We start from the raw sequence: 17,939 nt of genomic DNA on the forward strand, positions 1-17,939 counted from the left end.
GCATTCAGCTAAGCTGGTGCTCAGGGTGGCAGAGTAGGACTGGAGACAGGCACAGCCTACCAGTGAGGACCGCGTGGAGCAGAGCCTGGGGGTGATTTTTCTCTGTGCGAGTGGCCTGGCCTGTGCCCCTGGGCAGAACTGCCAAGCACATACCCAGGGCCAAAGGCTCAGCACCAAGCCACCACCTTCTCCTGCAGGTGTTTTTCTTCGGCTTCCGCTGGAAGAGGAGTAACCCCAGGAACACATCTCCACCTTCAGAAACATACTGGGGTCTGCACAGACTGAGGAGGGACCCCAGAGACTGAGGGCACTCGCTCTGAATAAACAATCTCAGCTCCACGCTCAGTTCAAGACCTCACTGCAATTGGGATTCAAACTTGTTCAAGGTTCTGTGTGTCTGTCTCTGTCACACACAGAAGCAAGAATGTGTACACTCAAGCACACACATGCATACGCACACACGTGCACACACACACGCATGCATGCAAGCACCTTCCCAGGTCTTCCTCTGCAGAGACGGCAGAGCCCCAGGACACAGAGGGTTGCAGCTACATAGCTGCAGGTCTGACAGTGGTGCAGAGACCCCTCACTCCCAGGCTCCGCAGACACAGATTGTCTAGGTGGAAGCAGTCAGGAGAGGCTTGCTCCAGCGTCAGGCATGAAGCAGATGGTCACAGGCAGCCTCCGCAGGAAGCAGAGGGTCCTAGGGTCACAGGGAGAGTCAGGACAGGGCACAGAGCAGCCAGGGTTGGCTGGGCAGAGAGGAGCCCAGTGCTGAGTGGACAAGCATCCCAGGAGGGGAAGCAGATGAGCCGGGGGTGTGCGGGGCTGGGAGCTCAGGCTTGTCTCCAGGGCAGTGGTAAACTGATGTCTAGAAAGACTATGGGACAGAGGGATGCAAGGAAGAGAGAAGCTGAGAGCTCGAGTGAGGAGACCGCTGCAGGAGCAGCAGTGAGGAGAGCGGGCGAGGCGCAGGGCACTGGAATGGAAGATGAGTTTGAGTTCTGTCCTGGGGCTTCCAGCCATCCTCGCAGGGAGCAGAGGTGTGCGGGGTGGAGGGAGTGAGCAGCTCTATCCCCCAGGTTTGCTGCAGAACTTCTGACATGCAGTGAGCACAGCAGGGACCTGGATATTGCAACCGGAACTTAAGACGGGTGAGCTGCTGCATCTGTTTGTAAATCATCAGTGCGAGCAGAGCAGGGTCACACAGGGTAGAAGGAAGAAGAGACAGGCAGCCGCTGTGGGTGGAGGAGGAAGGAAGGACAGGGAAAGGGTCCAGAGACAGAACCCTCAGTCACTCTAGGAGAACTGAGGAGGGAAATCTCAGGAGGATGCACTCAGCAGTGTCCAGTGCTGACAAGACCAGGAAGAGGCCTGCTTCCTGTGTCAGGAGCTGGCTGCAAAATCCACATGGTGCTGGGTGACAGACGGGCATCGGTGGTGAGAACGGAGACTGGGGCAGGGGTGGGGGTGAGGACATGGTTGTCGTGACTGTTTGAAGAATGCCATTGCAGGTGAGGGGGCTGGATGAAGGGGCTGAAGCACATGCTCTACATGGGGATGCCCCGGGACAGTCACCTTTACGCCATGGTCTCTCAACCACCACCACCACCAAAAAAAATAAACAGGAGCTTCAAGTTTATTTACAAATTGTTTTTGAGGATCAGCAGAGAGAGGTTAGAATCACAGGAGAGAGAAGAGCTCCTAGGCCTGACAGCGGGGCCAGGACAGCATCCCGGGCTCCAAGGGAACAGGAAGGAGGTGGCATGGGCCAGAGCACAGACGGGCCCTGAAGGAGTTCACGTTGGACACGTGACTTTCTCAGAGACTAGACTAGTCACCGGCGGAGAAGAGGAAGAGCCTGGGTGGGCTTAGGGAAGCAAACCTGCATGGATGCGGCCTGTTGAGGGCCCTCTGCAGCGGGGAGATAGGGTAAGTAGGGCAGGGGGGGAGAGGTAGTGACCTAGAGTGGAAGGAAGGTGAGAGCAGCTGTCAAGCCCAGGGGCAGGACCAGTGACACAGAGCAGGCTCGTAGCAAAAGGAGAAGCAACAGGGTTGGTGCCTGTTTCCAGAGAAGAAAGGATTGTCGTGGGGCTGGAGCAACAACACAGCGGGAAGGGTGTTGGCCTTGCACACAGCCAACCCTGATTCCATCCCCGGCATCCCATATGGTTCCCCAAGCATCACCAGGAAAGATCTCCTGAGTGCATGAGTGCAGAACCAGGAGTAACCCCTGAGTACCGCTGAGTGTGACCCAAAAGAAAGGAAGGAAGGAAGGAAGGAAGGAAGGAAGGAAGGAAGGAAGGAAGGAAGGAAGGAAGGAAGGAAGGAAGGAAGGAAGGAAGGAAGGAAGGAAGGAAGGAAGAAGGAAAGAAAGAAAGAAAGAAAGAAAGAAAGAAAGAAAGAAAGAAAGAAAGAAAGAAAGAAAGAAAGAAAGAAAGAAAGAAAGAAAGAAAGAAAGAAAAAGAAAGAAATGACTGTCATGAAGCAACGAAGCGCAGACTAAGGAAGGAGGATAGAAGCCAGGAAGAGAGGGAGCTTCCCTGGAATCCCATCATGGCTGGCAGGTGGGAGGGATGCTTAGGAAGAAGCCAAGGATCAGTGGGATCTTCCCTAAAGGAAAAACACTCTAATAGACAGCACGAAGGGTTTGCATGTTAGGGCTGGGACAGCCAAACGCTGGACCACAGGGGCCTCTGACACCTCTGTAGCGAACCCGCAGCTAAAACTGAGTGCACTTCTCAATCCCATGAAGGCCAACTGCTGGGTTCTGGGAGTCTTTCTAGAACTGGCTGATAAAACTCTGCATCTTCAACACGGGGCTTCCAAAGTGCGTGCATTTGCGGGTATGTGTGTGGGGTGTGTGTGTGTGTGTGTGTGTGTGTGTGTGTGTGTGAGCACACGCGTGTGTGTGTATGTTTGAGAAAGGGGAGCTCTTATAGCAGGTGAGGAGCTTATCTTGCACATGACTAGCCTGGGTTCAATATCCAGCACCACATATGGTCCCCCAAGTCCCACCAGGAGTGATCCCTGGATGTGGCCCAAAATTTAAAAAAAAAATTAATTTAAAACTAAAGCTAATGTGGGTATTGTCTTCCAGCTGCCAGACAGAAGTCACAAGGGAGGTGTTTGGGCTTCAGACTGATTCTGTGGGAGAGAACTCAGTCCCAGTCCCCGCTCCATGCCACAGAGAACTGTTAGAAAGACGGTCGAAGCACAAAATCACGAAGCACAGGCTGCAGGTGGCAGGGAGATGGCTGGGGAGAGTGGCCTGCACTGCCTCGGCCCCTGATGGCTGCTGCTGTTCCACTGGAAGTGAAGGAGGAGTTCTGGGGTCTGGGCTGGTGCTGGGGATTTAGGGAACCAGCAAGGATGAAGCTCTTTCTGGAAAGGTACAGGATTGGTGAGGGATGCCAACTCAGCAGGGGCGCACGGCAGATGGGTCCAGTTCTCCTGGCCACTAGTAGCTACCCCACACACATCCTAGGTCATCAATCTGGAGAAATGGACAAAGGATTGGTGACGAAGACTCAAGGACTCGAGGCATCTTGACCCCAGGTCCTGCAGAAACAGGAACACAGAATATACTGAACATTTCAGGCGATTTGCCATCCTACACAACCCTCCCCTCTCCCTCCTCCTACCTCCCCCCGCCCACACACACACACACTTCTCCTAGGCCAGGTTTTAAGAGGCTCATGTTCAATCTCTGATACCACATGGTCCCCTGAGCACCTCTGTGACTTCATACCTGGAATAGGCCCCAAACTCCCCGCACATACGCTGCCCAAGCCTTGTGCTGCCTGTGCCCATGTGTTGCTGCTGAGCACATGTGGTGCCCAAACGCACGTGGCACCCATTTCTCCCCCTTTTAGATGTACCTTCACACTTTAATGCCGAAGTTTGTACTGGGCTCTCTCTCCATTAGGAGAAAGCCACCTGTGTTCTCTTTTGCACGATATATATTCTCTCTCCCCTCTCCTCCCTCCCTCCATCCTTTTCTCTCTCCCTCCCTCCATCTCTCCCTCCCTCTCTGTCTGTCTCTGTCTCTCTATCTGTCTCTCTCTCCCTTCCTCTCCCTTACTCCCTCCCTCTCCCCTTGCTCAAAACTTCCAAATAAAACCTGTTTTTACTTCAAAAACAAAAACTACTCCCTTCTCCTATGGTGCTTTCATAGTTGCTCTTGATTATTGGACCCACAGTCTGAATCAGAGCTTCCCAGACACTTGGCTTACTGCCCCCTGTTCCAAACAAAATCACCCAGTAGAACACCAACACCCCTGAAAATAGACATTCTTTAGATGACATACAGAAAGCCCCCCACAATTGTACCTGAGGTGACTATCCTCCCTCTGGTCCATTCCAGCCCCACCCCCCAGGAGGGGCTATTGTCCACTTTGGAAATGCTTATCTAAATCATCCTGTCACTGTCACTGTCACTGTCATCCCATTGCTCATCAATTTGCTCGAGCGGGCACCAGTAATATCTCCATCTCTAGACTTGTTGTTACTGTTTTTGGTATATCGAATACGCCACAGATAGTTTGCCAGGCTCTGCCGTGCAGGCAAGATACTCTCGGTAGCTTGCCGGGCTCTCCAAGAGGGGCAGAGGAATCAAACCCGGGTCAGCTGTGTGCAAGGCGAATGCCTTACCCACTGTGCTATCACTCCAGCCCATCATCCTAGGTGCAAAATTTGATTGTCCTTTATTCATGGTGAAGAAGAGTAGTATCTTTATTTCAACCATCCCAAGAAAAAAGAAATATATCCCCTCCTTCATAGGCAGTCAAGAAAAGGAAGAAAGATAGATAATTGTACTTGGATTTTCAGATTGAAATAAATCAAAGGTGAGAATATTGTCTGGCTCAATCTCCAAGGAATGCAATAACCAAAAACATAGGAATAGAACTCCCGTCTGACCCAGTGACACCACTCCTTGGCATCTACCCCCAAAACACAAACACTCATTCATAGAATATACACATGACTATGTTCATCGCTGCACTTAGTACAACAGAAAAGATATGGAAACAGCCTAAATGCCCAACTATGGATAAATGGATCAAAAAGTTTTAGTCTATCTACACTATGGAATACTAAGCAGCTTTAAGAAACAACAAAATCATGCAATTTGCTGTGACATGTATGGAACTAGAAGATATTGTGCTGAGTAAAGTAAGAAGGAAAGGAGTAGACACAGATTGATCTCTCTCATATGTAGGATTTAAAGGTAGTAACAAAGGGCTAAAGATAACACAATGGGAAAATGTATCCACAAAACTGAGTTTTTGGAGAGAGGGAGAACTTGAAACAGAAGGGCAATGGACACTTTAGAGAGGGAGACGGGCACCTGGTGATGGGCATAGTGCTAGAATTATGTACTTGAGAAACCATCATTAATAATATTGTAAATCAGAACCAGAGTGATAGTACAGTGAGTAGGCACTTGCCTTGCATGCAGTCGACCCAAGTTCAATCCCTGGCATCCCATATGGCCCCCCAAGTCCACCAAAAATGACTTCTGAGTGCAAAGCCATGAGTAAGCTCTGAGCACTGCCCGGTGTGGTTCAAAAACTAAAAACTAGGAGCTGAGAGAGATAGTACAGTGAGTAGGGCACTTGCTTTGCATGCAGCTGACCCAGGTTTTATCCCTGGCATCTTATGCGGTCCCCTGAGCCCACTGGGAGTAATTCCTGAGTGCAGAGCCAGGAATTACTGCGGAGCCCAAAACCAAACCAAACAAGATTAGGAAGATAAAGTTCCAAGATTCTACAGGGACAACATGGCAAAGCTAAAACCAAACAATAATTAATAAAATAAAATAATAGTCCAGTGGAAGGAGCACAAGGCTTGATTTCAATCCCCTGAACTGCCTATGGTTTCCCAGCACCACAAGACACAAAACCCAAACACAAAGGTGGTGTCACCTCCAAGCACTGATGAGTATCGCCCCAAAACACAAAACCAATAAAATAATAAAAGAAATGCATCCCGGCACCCCACTTTGGGCTGAGTTTCTGGCAAGCAAGGCCCAGGCTGGAAATGCACAGACTTGGGCAAGGTAGCCCAGCAGCGCCCACCCAGAGTCTGGGAATGTCCACTGTGTGTCAAGCGCCGACCGCAGGGGATCTTGGTGAGGGAGATAAGGTCACCTGCTTCTAGAACACTCTCTCATGACAAGAGCCTGCGAGAGGCCCACTGTCTCCCAGAAAATCTTGACAAGCACGTTTTATCCACAGGAACCAGGGACATCTGCTGCCTCTCTGCTGCATGTACCACCCAGTGTGGGATTCACAGATGGCAGCAGCAGGACAGGGACAGGGAAAGGGACATGGGCAGACTCCATAGGCAGCTTCTCTGGCTGATAGCAGAGGGCACGTGCTTGCTGGGAGCCTGCATCAAACATCAAGAACAGGCAGGGGTCAAGGCCGGTGCAGGGCAAAGCGAGCCCAGAAGGCCGGGACTACAGCAGCAGCACTTTTCAAGGCCCCTCAGGCCTTCCCGGAACTGGAACTATCCGCTCATCCCCAGTCCTGAGGAGGAGTTGTTACATTCTCATGTTCCCTGGACAACCCCAACCCCAGCCCTTGCCCGTGGCTCCGGGAGCTTCCGGAGTCAAGTGCTCTGCTTGAGGCACCATGAGAAATGCAGAGCTGAGCACTCAGCAAAGGTCAGGCATCTTAGAGTAACTACCTCCTGGGGGGCCTGCCTGTGTCTGCCTCCTCCCCTCCTGAATGCAGGAGGGTGGTTGACCCCCCAATCCTCAAACTGTCAGGAAGGAAAAGGGAACCCAGGCCCTCCTGTCTTCTGTGAACCTTCTAGGCTGTGGCAGCAGGGTGCTGGGGGAGGGGAGTAGGAGCTACTGATTACCGGTCCAGGGAACTGCATGTGCAAGACATCTGAGCTACCTGGGACAAACGTGGCTTTGAGACCAAACCCTTAAGTTAGTGCCTGGGAGGTAACCCATGTGGAAAACCATGTACCACCCAAGGTCAGTCATCACTGTACACCCCCAAGCACTTCCAAGAGCAACCCTGAAAAAATCTGGGGTGTTGGAGCAATAGGACAGCAGCTAGGGCATTTGCTTTGCATGTGGCTGACCCCAGTTCAATCTCCAGCATCCCATATGGTCCCCTGAGCACCTCAGGAGTGATTCCTGAGTGCAGAGCCAGGAGTAAGCATTGCAGGGTATTGTCCCCCCAAAAAAAACAGGTTTCCATCTCAACTCTGCTGTCTTTATTTTTATATATGTAATACCATGATAGATCAAGCTGTTCCTTGATCTATTATGGATTTCAGGCATTCAATGTTCTAACACTAATCCCATGACCAGTGTGACCTTCCCGCCACCACTGTTCCCAGTTTCCCACCCAACCCCCAAGCCTGCCCCCTTAGCAGCACAAATTTACATCCTATTGGTTGTTACAACTCAAAGGCAAATAGAATATCAAAACTTGTAAATAAAATTCAGTTTGTGACCACTGTTATTATACTCACTCAAGTCACTGTCTGAGAACTTCATCAACTCTGCAACTGTTTGGCACATCATTTGGGTGGGGGGTGAGGGGTGCTGTTTCCTGCTCAGTGGAAAATGGAGGGTGGATGACAGGCTGCACATTCCTTCCAATTCTAATACCTGTTGTCCTAACTAAGTCCATGTTTGGCCACCCAAGTGTGCCAGTCTTTTGCGGATAGTTCTTGAACTCTAGCTAGTCCCTCCCCTCCTCTGCTTCAGGCAGTGCCTTTGAACCACATTCCTGGTGTCCTCTGCTTCCTAGCTTTGGAAGGCTCTGGGGAAGATGGAAGCTAGGAAGTCAGGAGAAGCAAACGTCTTTCTTCCCCTTGCTTTGCTCCAGGGGCCAACTCCAGGCCATGTCTACCGGCACTAGATGCTGGATTGCCTCCTCTCACCCTCCCAGTTACCTTGTTTTGTTTCATTTTGGTTTGGTTTTGTTTTCAGTTGGGGGTCATACCTGGCAGTGCTCAGGCCTTACTCCTGGCTCTGTGCTCAGGTATCACTCATAGTGGACTGAGGAGGCCAATGTAGTGCTGTGGATTGAACCAAGGCTGGCCACATGCAAGGAAAGCACCTTAACCCCTATACACCTGTATATTATCTCTCTCTCACTCTCTGTCTCTTCTCTCTCTCTCTCTCTCTCTCTCACACACACACACACACACACACACACACACACACACACCATTTGCCCTTGTAGTGCTTCTAACAACTTCATAACAAATTCCTTATGCTAAACACCCTCTGTCAAGCCGCCAAGCATGTGTTATTTTTCTGTGACTCATCTTAGTCCATTTTAATCCAACTGCTGTGTGGCCTGGGAGAGTGGGGTACACCCTGACTTGACAGCCACCAGAAGCAAATGGAGAGCAGAAAGAAGAATAGGCAATGACAGGGCAAGACCTGGTGAAATGCAGGGCTCTACTCGTTGCCCCTCTGTACAGCACACGGCCAGAGCATGCTGGAGAAGTCACATAACATCCTCTGCACCCAATCGCAGGTCAAGACGCCTGGAACACTGTCTGCTCCCACTCCACTCCTGGATCATCCAACAGCCCATGGCACCACTTCACCACCCCTCAGCATTGAGAAATGAGAAGCATCCTAGATGATCCCAGTCCTGATCCCTCCACCACCTTCCTCCCCCCTATTCCTCTCAGCAGCTCAGTGACCTATCCACAGGGCTGGCAAAGGATATTCCAGAAGACTGAGTTACCTGACAGACGTTTGGTGCCAATGCCAGGGTTTTCGACCACAACCCTCCACAGAGACCATACTAGCCCAACCTAAGCAGTGTCCACACTGAGGATGAGTCACAAGGCCCTCGGAGTGGAGATGCCACCAAAAGAAGTTTAAGTGTCAGGTGTCAAAAGAGTTGTCTCATGGAGCCAGAGACAGTACAAGAGTTAAGGCACTTGCTTTACATATGCCTGACATGGGTTCAATCCCCAGCGCCACATAGGGTCCCCAGAACCACACCAGGAGTGATCCCTAAGCACAGAGCCAGAAGTAAACCCAAATGAAAACAAAACCAATCCTCTGATCATCTTTGTTGTTTGTTTTGGTATTAGGGTGTGCTTTTGGGGGGGACTGTTTCTGGCAAGCTTTCGGGACCATATGGGGCGCCAGCATGTTAGGCATGTGAAAGGAAAGTGCCCTATCCACTGTACTATCTCTCCAGCCCCTCATTTGTTTTCTCCATTTCATAATCTGCCTTTTCACTGTTGATTGAGCACCTGCCTTGCGCTCAGCTCTGTGCTTGTGATGCTAACCCAGTGACAGGAGGATGGGGCCCGGTCTCAAGGGGCAGGGTGAATGAGGGCCCCCAGCTAGGAAGGATGGAGGCAGAGGAGAGGCAATAGGCCACCAGGCATCTGTCTGGGGATGAGTTTTGTCCAGCGAGGGGTGGCCTGTGCTTGCTAGACACTGCCATGAGGAGAGGGGACAACATCTCCAGGGTCACTGCTGCACAGCCTCTGCCTCCATGTCTCTGCATCGTGATTACTGGGCCTGGTCACTTTCTCTTCGGCTTTCTGATGGTATTCAGAGAACAGCAGACCACTCTGGGCACTACTGCAGTGGCTCCAGAGGGAAATCGGGAGGCAGAGTCAGAGGGTTTTTGCAAAATCATGATTGGGGTGTTCATGCCTACGGACTTCTCCCAGGGTATCTGAGGTGAGTCGTGTGCATGGACAAAGGCGGCCACTGCCCTCACATGGTCAGCTCCTCCTCGCTGGTCTGGGCCGGTTCCCAGGCAGCCCAGGGCCGGCCTGCAGCTAGAAACCTGGCTCCAGCTAGAGGAAGGAATTAATAGCCGGGGTGGCCCCGGAGACAGAGCGGTGTTTATCCAGGAAAAAGAGGTCGGATGTAGGCAGGCCCCTGCCAGCTCCTCCCCGAAGCACTGGCCTGGGGAAGCGGACTGGGGAGGACGCTGCTCCCTCCGGATCTGAACGGCCTCCGGCCTGAGCTGGGGTCCAGCGGCGGCCTGGTAAGTGAGACCCGCACGCCCTGGCGTTGGGGACCTGGCGCTGCGGGGACGCGGGTCTGTGCACTCTGCCGGAGGCGGCGGGAAATCAATACCGCCTTTGTCCTCGGTGGGAGGGGCGACCCGGCGGCCCGGCTCGGTCCTGTACGCGCGGGACCAGGTAGGGCCCAGAGGCGCCGCTAAGGGCGGGTGCGATACTGCGTTCCCAAAAGGTGCGTGTCTTGGGGGCCCCGCAACGGGGGCCGCAACGCCCGCACCTCCGGCGCGGCGAGTTTGCTCCTGGGCTGGGACGAGGGAGGAGCCGGAGCGGGCAGGTGGGACAAGGGTCGGAGGAGGCTCCTCCGAGAAGCTGGCGCGGCGCGAGCCCCGGGGGGCACCCAGGCCGACCTCGGAGGGAGGAAGTCTGGTCTCCAGAATGCGCGAGCGGGGAAGGGGTGCGGTGGGGCCTCGCGGGATGGAAGGAGGGGGGTGTCCATGAGCCTCGGGATCTGGATCCACTCTGCGGCTTGACTCTTTGGATCACGGGGGTGTTGCCCGGTTCTCCTCCTCGAGCCTTGCGGGGGGGCCCTCGGTGGATGGGGTCTTCTCTCTCCGACAACGGTGGGCGTCCTTGATGCCAGGAGGCGGGGGAGGAGTGTCCCCCATGCTCCGCACCCACCGGCCGCCGCCTCTCTGTTCGGCCCGCAGCCCGCTCCGCCCCGACGCCGGATCCGGAGCCCCGCGCCCGCCGCGGCCCGCAACGCGCAGCCCCGCGCCCCGCATGTGGCTCCTAGAGAAGGCCGGCTACAGGGGGGGCGCGGCCGAGGCGCCCCGAGGCCTGCTCCCCGCGCGCCGCGCCTGCCCCAACGTGCTCACTCCCGACCGCATCCCGCAGTTCTGCATCCCGCCGCGGCTCCCCGACGGCCCGGCCGGCCGCGCGGGCCTCCCTGCAGCCTGCTCGCTGCCGCACCTGGCGGGCCGCGCGGGCTGCGCCTTCCTGCCCGAGAGCCCGCACACGCGCCGCCGCGAGTCCCTGTTCCACGCGCCGCCGCCCGGCCAGCCCGGCCCGCCGGCCGCGCGCCTGCACGCGTCCACCCCCGACCTGCGCCGCTGCCGCGCCCCCGACGGCGACAGCGCCTCGTCCGCCGACTCGTCGCCCTTCGGCTCGCCGCGGCCCCGGCCCCGGCCCCGGCCGCTCTCGCTGCCCTCCGAGGAGGAGGCCAGCCCGCCCGCCCCGAGCGGCCCCGCGCTGCCGCTCTTCCACCTGGACGTGCTGCTCTGGCAGCTGCGGCCCGCGCGTGACAGCGTCCTGCGGCTCGGGCCGCGCGGCGGCCAGCTGCGGGTGTCCGCCGAGTACCAGGCGGCGGCCGGGCGCCTGCGGCTGCGCCTGGTCAGCGCCGAGCGCCTGCCCGCGCCGCGGTCCGGGCCCGGGCGCGGCGGCGGCGGCTGCTGCGTGGTGCTCCGGCTGCGGCCCCGCCTGCGGCCGCGGGGCCAGCGCAGCCGCGTGGTCAGGTGCAGCGCCAACCCCATCTTCAACGAGGACTTCTTCTTCGACGGTCTTGGCCCGCCCGACCTGGCCGCCCGCAGCCTCCGCGCGAAGGTGCTGGACCGCGGCGCGGGCTTCCGCCGGGACGTGCTGCTCGGCGAGTGCGAGGCGCCGCTTCTGGCTCTGCTGCCGCCACCCGGTGCGGGGCTGGGCCCGGGGGCCTCGCTGGCGCCCGCCCATCTAGGCCTGTAGGGTGACAGAGGGTCGCTACCCTACCGGACGTGTAGGCTTCGCTCCTTCCCACCGCCTTGTATTTATTTGGGGGGATTGTCTGTTTGGGGGGACCACAGCCGACGATGCTCAGTGTTATTCCTGACTCTCCACTGAGGGATCACTTCTGTCAGGGCGAGGATGGAGCCCAGGTCGACCGTGCACAGGTCAATTCCCTCCCTGCTGTACTGTGGCTCCACCCGGCTTGTATTTATTTTTGTTAATAAAATGTCGAGGCCTCCATCTGCAGCGTGACCGCACACCCTGCACACTCAGTGCCATCTGTCTCTGCTGTCTGGTACCCTTTGCCCTAATCAGACAAGGGATGGAGGAAGCTCATTCAGTCCGTCTAGGGACAGGGAAGGACGGGCTGGTCCCTTGCAGGCCTTGTTTGCCCCCACAACACCCCACCCCCACTTCCCAGCACAGAGCCCCTGAGCACCAATGGGTGTCACCCTGAAACCAGAAAGCAAAAACGAAAAGAACAGGTCATCTGAGTTGGAGAGCCCCCCAGGCTAAGACTATAAGTTCTCGAACCTGAATGACCATCAGGCCCACCAGACAACTTGCTGTGCTTGTCCAATACTCAGAATTCTAGGCCGGGTACAGGACATGGTGCTTCAGCAGGGCTGGCTGGGCAGGACCTGGGGTCCCTGTGGAACAAAGCCCACCCCCTTAAAGGGGGCTAGCAGTTACTGGAAAAGCTGAGACACAAACTGGCATGTGCCACCAGCTTCCCTCTGCCTTGGGGCCCAGCAGGGAAACCCAGCAGGGGCCCAGCAGGGAAACCAGTGCTCTTCCCTATAGTGCCAACTTAACACCCACTTCTTCCCTGGGAGAGGTGACACGTCTGCAAGTTGGGAGTGAGTTGGGACTGTCGGCCCTGGGCAGCGGCTTTGGGTCTCTCCTGTCCACCTCTTCCACATCCTGGGGGTCAGAGTCAGCCAGAGGAGCACTCAGGACAGAAGAGTAGTGACCCCCCTGAGTGGGGCCTGGGGGTCCAGGGGGCCATCGCCAAGTGTAAGGCTGCCCTCCGAAAGATCAGGGAAGGTCACCCCTCCAAGGAGTAGGGGAGGGATCGGAAGATGGATAAATATAGGTCAGGTTCACCTCCTACCTGAAGGCTCCTGACGTCAGCAATGACCTTCTTCCTCCCTCCACCTTCCTGGGAACTGGTTTCTCTTGGCTCACTCAGGCCTGGCTTGCAATGAAGAAAGAGAGGAGGGAGCATCCGGCCAACTGGCTTCTTTCTCCCCACTTTCAGCCCTTTCTCATTTTCCATGATAGGGGAACCTGAAGAAACCTCAGGAGCAAGGGACAGCGCGCGCGCGCGCGCACACACACACACACACACACACACACACACACACACACACCTCTCCATTCAAATGGCTCCCCTATATCTCCTCCCTTTTGATTAGGCTGGGGGGGTGCATGTTCAGTAGTCCTTGGGGGTCAATCGCATCAACGTTTGGAGCTGGGAGGAAAACCGTGTAGTGGGGAATGAACTTGGTGCACGTAAGTCAAGTGCCTTCAGGGCGCTCTGGGCCCTGAAGCAGGGCAGCTTGCTCCTGATCTCCACCAGGTGGCAGTATTGACCCAAAGGAAACTAAGCACTAACCAGCCTCGCAGTACCCGCGGGCACTCGCCTGTATTTGCCTCCACCTGGTCTCCTGGAGGTATGTACTCTTGTTGTCCAATGTGCCCTCGGGTTTTACTCACGTAGTGAAGAATAGAACTGGAGCCATAGCACAGCGGGTAGGGTGTTTGCCTTGCACGCGGCCAGCCTGGGTTCGATTCCTCCGCCCCTCTCGGAGAGCCCAGCAAGCTACCAAGAGTATCCTGCCCGCACAGCAGAGCCTGGCAAGCTACCCATGGCATATTCGATATGCCCAAAACAGTAACAACAAGTCTCACAATGGAGACACTACGGGTGCGCGCTCAAGCAAATTGCTGAACAACAGGATGACAGTGATACAGTGACAGGGCTACAGTGAAGAATAGAAACAGGATTCTGATACAGAGTGCCTGGTTCCAGATTAGGAACTTTTAAAAATTTATTTTATTTTATTTATTTATTTATTATTATTTTTTTATTTGGTGGGCCACACCCGGAGGTGCTTAGGACTTACTCCTGGCTCTGAGCGCAGGGCTCACTCCCGGCAGGGCTCAGGAGACCATATAGGGTGCCAGAGATCCAACCCAGGTGAGCTGTGTGCAAGGCAAGCGCTTGACCTATTACATGTCGCTCTGCTCCCTAATCTGTGGGTCCTTAACTTTCTCACTATAGTATCTCTAGCTGCCATGGCCCAGCCAGGGGTCTGAAGGCATCCTCTTCCCACCTCTGATCTGGTCTGTGGGGTTCAGCCAGCCTATCCCCAAAACTTCAGCCCCAGACTCTCCTGCAATACTCGGAAGCAGCTAAATCTGAAGCCGATTTACAAGTAGCTGGAAGAAAACTCAGAGAGCATCTAACCTGCCTTCCTGCATTCCTTGAACAAAAACTTCATGGGCCTGTAGGGGCTGCATAATGACAGACTGGCTTGTTCAAAGGCTGTGGGGAGTGGGGCTTGAACCCTAGCCGAGGGTGTTCATGGACTGCTTCCCACTCAAGAATCTGAACCAAGGCCTCCCTGTACACAGCACAGGCTCAGCCCTCCAACCACTGCCCTGAAATACTGGACTCTGTGTACGGCTGTCATCAAAACAGATGTTTACCAAATGAAGCAAAATGTTTTGAATATTAGCCCCAAGTGTTCATCAGTGAATTGCCCTTTTCCTCCCCCCACCCCCCGAGAAGCTTACAGTGCTCTTATGAACACTCCTGATCCCCTGAGTTTATCTTTAGCCTTTTCTTTGTGCTTTACCTCTCATTCTGTTAGCTACTAAATTCCCCAAGTCAGGTTTGGTTACTTATAAAGTCAAACCTTCTGAAGACTCTAGATTTTGTATCTTTAGTGAATTACTTGCTTTTCTATTGCCCCTATAGCCTTTTTATATTTCACTATTGAGCAAGTTCTTTGCTTAAACACAGAAAGAGCATTAATGCTATGCTCCTAATATCTGAGAGTTAATTGACTCTGAAATGTATTTACTCCTGGGCAGCCATCATAATTACTTGACTCAGGCTTCAGTCGCCTTAGTTCCTAACACCTCAAAGAGTTGAATCCCACTGAGGGATCTCTGGATGGACCCGAGACAAGCTGTAAAGCTACCCTGTCTCCGATATGGGACAGACTAGAAATCATAAAGCCCAGTCTTGATATAAGCTGTAAGGACCTAAGAGCCAGGACCCCATGGGGTAGGAAAAGCTAAATTTTAACCTTTTAAACAGCAGGCTTTTAACCTAACCCCCAGAGCCCAGAGAACTAAGGTTTGGAACCTATATTTCTTACTGTGTTTATTCAAATAACTTCAAATATTAATAAGAAGTAAACTAAATTGTTTAATATGTACTAGCAGTTAGGGGAAAAGAAAAGCAATATAGATGCTTGGCGAATTTCTCAGTATAGTCTCAAAGCACCTCCTCGAATTAATCCCCTCAAAAGGATGGCCTCATTCAAAATGCTTTATCTCTGGTCAATGATCCATCACACCTACTGGCAGTCCTGTACCTCAATCCTCTCAAATGTTCTCTAGGTATGCTATTTGGTTCTGAATTAAATGTCCCTTGACCATCAGGTCCATGATCCTCGCTGGCACGGGCAGCAGAAGACTAAGACTCGTCCATGTGCAGGTGCTGGACGGCCTCTCCTTGTTTTCCCACCAGGCCTGGGAAGCAGCTCGGCCACTGAACACATGATGCCATGGGAACAACCCGGCTCACTACTCTTCACAAAAACATGAAGGAAAAAAATGTTACTGAGTAACATTGCAGAAAAGAATAGAGGATAGGAAAGGCGGTGGAGGGAGGCTCCTGGGAGTGGAGAGAGGGTCGGAAAGGCCAAAACCTCTGTCTCAATTTTTATTTGTTTTTAGACCACACCTGAACATGCTCAGAGTTTACTCTAACTCTCACTCAGGAATAACTCCTGGTGGTCCTCGGGGGAGCCTATAGGGTGCCCCGGTTGAACCCGCTAGGCCATGTGCAAGGCAAGCTCCCTGCGCACTATACTCTCTCAGCCTCGGCCCTTTAACAGGGGTGCTCAGTTACCATCAGAGGCATTCAGGAAGGTGGGGAGACTCCCATGTCTCAGCTGTAGGGAGCCCTTGGGGAATCGGAGGGGCTGCAGAGGAGGACTGGGACGGGGGCTCAAGTCTCTCATCAGAGGAGACTGTCCAGTACATAGCGCTCAGCTGTGCCTGGAGACAGAGACACAATATTCCCGAAGTAGCAACCTGGCTTGCTTTCACCAAAGCCCGGGCTCCTGGCGGAGGGCAGCAGGGAGGTCGAGCCACATCCTGTGTGAGGTGCTGGGCAGACCTCCTGTCTGTGACCCCACTGAGGCCCACAACAGACCAGGCCACTTTCTCACTCGTGCCCAGCGGGACTCCAAGAAGCCGCTGTGGGCACAACCTTGCAGGAGAACAAGAGCTCCTGAGAGACCAAGGCGGGGACCTGGGACCAAATGCCCTGCCCGTCCCTCCACCCACCTCTGCCTTTGGGCAGGACTGTGGGGCCAGGCTGCAGTGTTTAGAGAGCAGGGCCTTTCTTCCAGAGGGGTGGGGTACAGGTTCTCTGAGAGTAACACCTGGGCTTGAAGTTTCCTGCTGGGACTCAAAGAAGTGGACCCTAAATTTGGGATTAGCATCCAAGAGCGGCTGGCCAGGCCCGCATACTTTCCACCTCACCCCCAGGCCCCAGGGCTTGCAAAGAGCTTTAAGTGGTTTCTGTGGTTTGGGGGTGGGGAGGAAGAAAAAGAGAAGTCCCCAGCGCCACCGCCTCCGCCCTCTGCCCCTGCACGGTGGTTCCCAGGCCTGATGAGGGCTCGGGCACCAGCGCGCAGAGCAGCCCTCTCCATCCCTGCGCCACTCTCTCCTGGGCCACGGAAGGCCAGTGCAGCTAGGAGGAATCCCGCCCTCTGCTGGGGGAATGTTCCCTCAGAAGGGAGCCAGGCTGCAGCCTGCCACGGTGGGCAGGATGGGACATTCCCGTAAGGAGGACCCAGGAGGAAGGACCCCAGCCCACACTACCCCAAGGCACAGACCATCCAAACCACAGACACACCCCTTAGCCTGGGTGCAGGGGTTGCCCTGGAGCTTCTGCTCTGGCGCCAGAGCCATGTACAGAGGAGAGGGCTGTCGCCTTGCACACGTGAACCCAGGCTGGATTCTTGGCACTGCATAGGGTCCCCCAAGTGCGCCAGGAGTGATCCCTGAGCGCAGAGCCAGGAGCCCTGAGCACCACTGGGTGTGGCCCAAACAAACAAACAAACAAAAAGAGCTTCCACTCCACCCGCCCCCAGCATCAACCACCCTTGTTCCTAGGGGTTGGGAAACTTGTTTCTGCTGCTAAAGGTTGTCCCTCAAGCTGTAGTCATAACTGGGGGGAGGGGGCGTGGAAAGAGGCTGGCAGGAGGACATCCTGACACCACCCAGGAACAGAGGTGCTGAAGCACCAGGATGGGGCAGGGGAAAGGGGTTGAGGCAGGGACAGCTGCTCGCCTGTCCACGCCAGGTGCCATGTACTGAGGGAGTCACGAGGTTGTGGCATGGCTGGCTCCTGCCTGCTGTTTACCAGCTGGGAGTGAAAGCGGAGGAGGGGCCAGCACCTCCCCACTGCTGCCTGGGCCCCGGCCAGCTGGCCTTTCCTAGGCTGGAGTGTCAGGCCCAGCTAATCAAACGCTGGGCTCAGGCTGTGCAGACGAAAGCCAGGAGAGCCGGCATCGGGGTCCTGTGCAGAGCATGCCCTCATTCTGGGGGCTCCCTCCTCCTCCAGCGCAGGACCTGCCTGGCCCTCCCTTGCGCCCCCCCCCACCTCAGGGCTATCTGCTGAGGCTACCGCAGGGCGGGAGCAGGGCATGAGCAGGGAGCAGAGGGGTCCGAGAAGCACAGCAGGGCCCAGGCTGCAGGGTCAGCGAAAGCGCTGGCAGGAGTCGATCCCATGCTGGAGAAGAGGTGGAGGCACGAAGGATGCCCCTTCCTCCCACCTCTCCCCTGCCCACCCTGCCCGCAGCCCCCTGCACTGAGGGCACAGGAACGCTAGCTTCCCCTTCTGCTGCCCCCATCCTGCAGCTGGGCCTGCGTAAGTCTGAGCTTCTGCA

General features: G+C 55.1%; 2 protein-coding genes across 3 annotated transcripts in view; both read left to right on the plus strand.

The window, feature by feature from the left end:
• The window catches only part of THEM5 (thioesterase superfamily member 5), a 59,530-nt gene extending 58,117 nt beyond the window's left edge, over window positions 1–1,413 (plus strand). Inside the window, exon 7 of the mRNA XM_055132157.1 lies at window positions 198–1,413. Coding sequence (XP_054988132.1) covers window positions 198–232 — 35 coding nt within the window. The 3' untranslated portion in view covers window positions 233–1,413. The remainder of the gene's footprint in view (window positions 1–197) is intronic.
• Window positions 1,414–9,636: 8,223 nt separating this feature from the next.
• Window positions 9,637–11,990, plus strand: C2CD4D (C2 calcium dependent domain containing 4D). 2 transcript variants are annotated; one of them, XM_055130697.1, is made up of 2 exons: window positions 9,637–10,004; window positions 10,689–11,990. In XM_055130697.1, exon 2 carries the CDS (start codon window positions 10,762–10,764, stop codon window positions 11,716–11,718), a length of 957 nt encoding a protein of 318 aa, XP_054986672.1. In that variant the 5' UTR covers window positions 9,637–10,004; window positions 10,689–10,761; the 3' UTR covers window positions 11,719–11,990. The 2 variants fall into 2 exon arrangements, with proteins under 2 accessions (XP_054986672.1, XP_054986673.1); XM_055130698.1 differs by lacking the exon at window positions 9,637–10,004 and adding an exon at window positions 10,024–10,213.
• Window positions 11,991–17,939: the final 5,949 nt, after the last annotated feature.

Source organism: Sorex araneus, chromosome 3 (genome assembly GCF_027595985.1).
Source record: "Sorex araneus isolate mSorAra2 chromosome 3, mSorAra2.pri, whole genome shotgun sequence".
In the NCBI taxonomy this organism is placed as follows: Eukaryota; Metazoa; Chordata; class Mammalia; order Eulipotyphla; family Soricidae; genus Sorex; species Sorex araneus.

Coding starts and splice junctions, on each gene's coding strand:
- C2CD4D (XM_055130697.1), top strand. CDS start 10,762: ATGTGGCTCCTAGAGAAGGCCGGCTACAGGGGGGGCGCGGCCGAGGCG.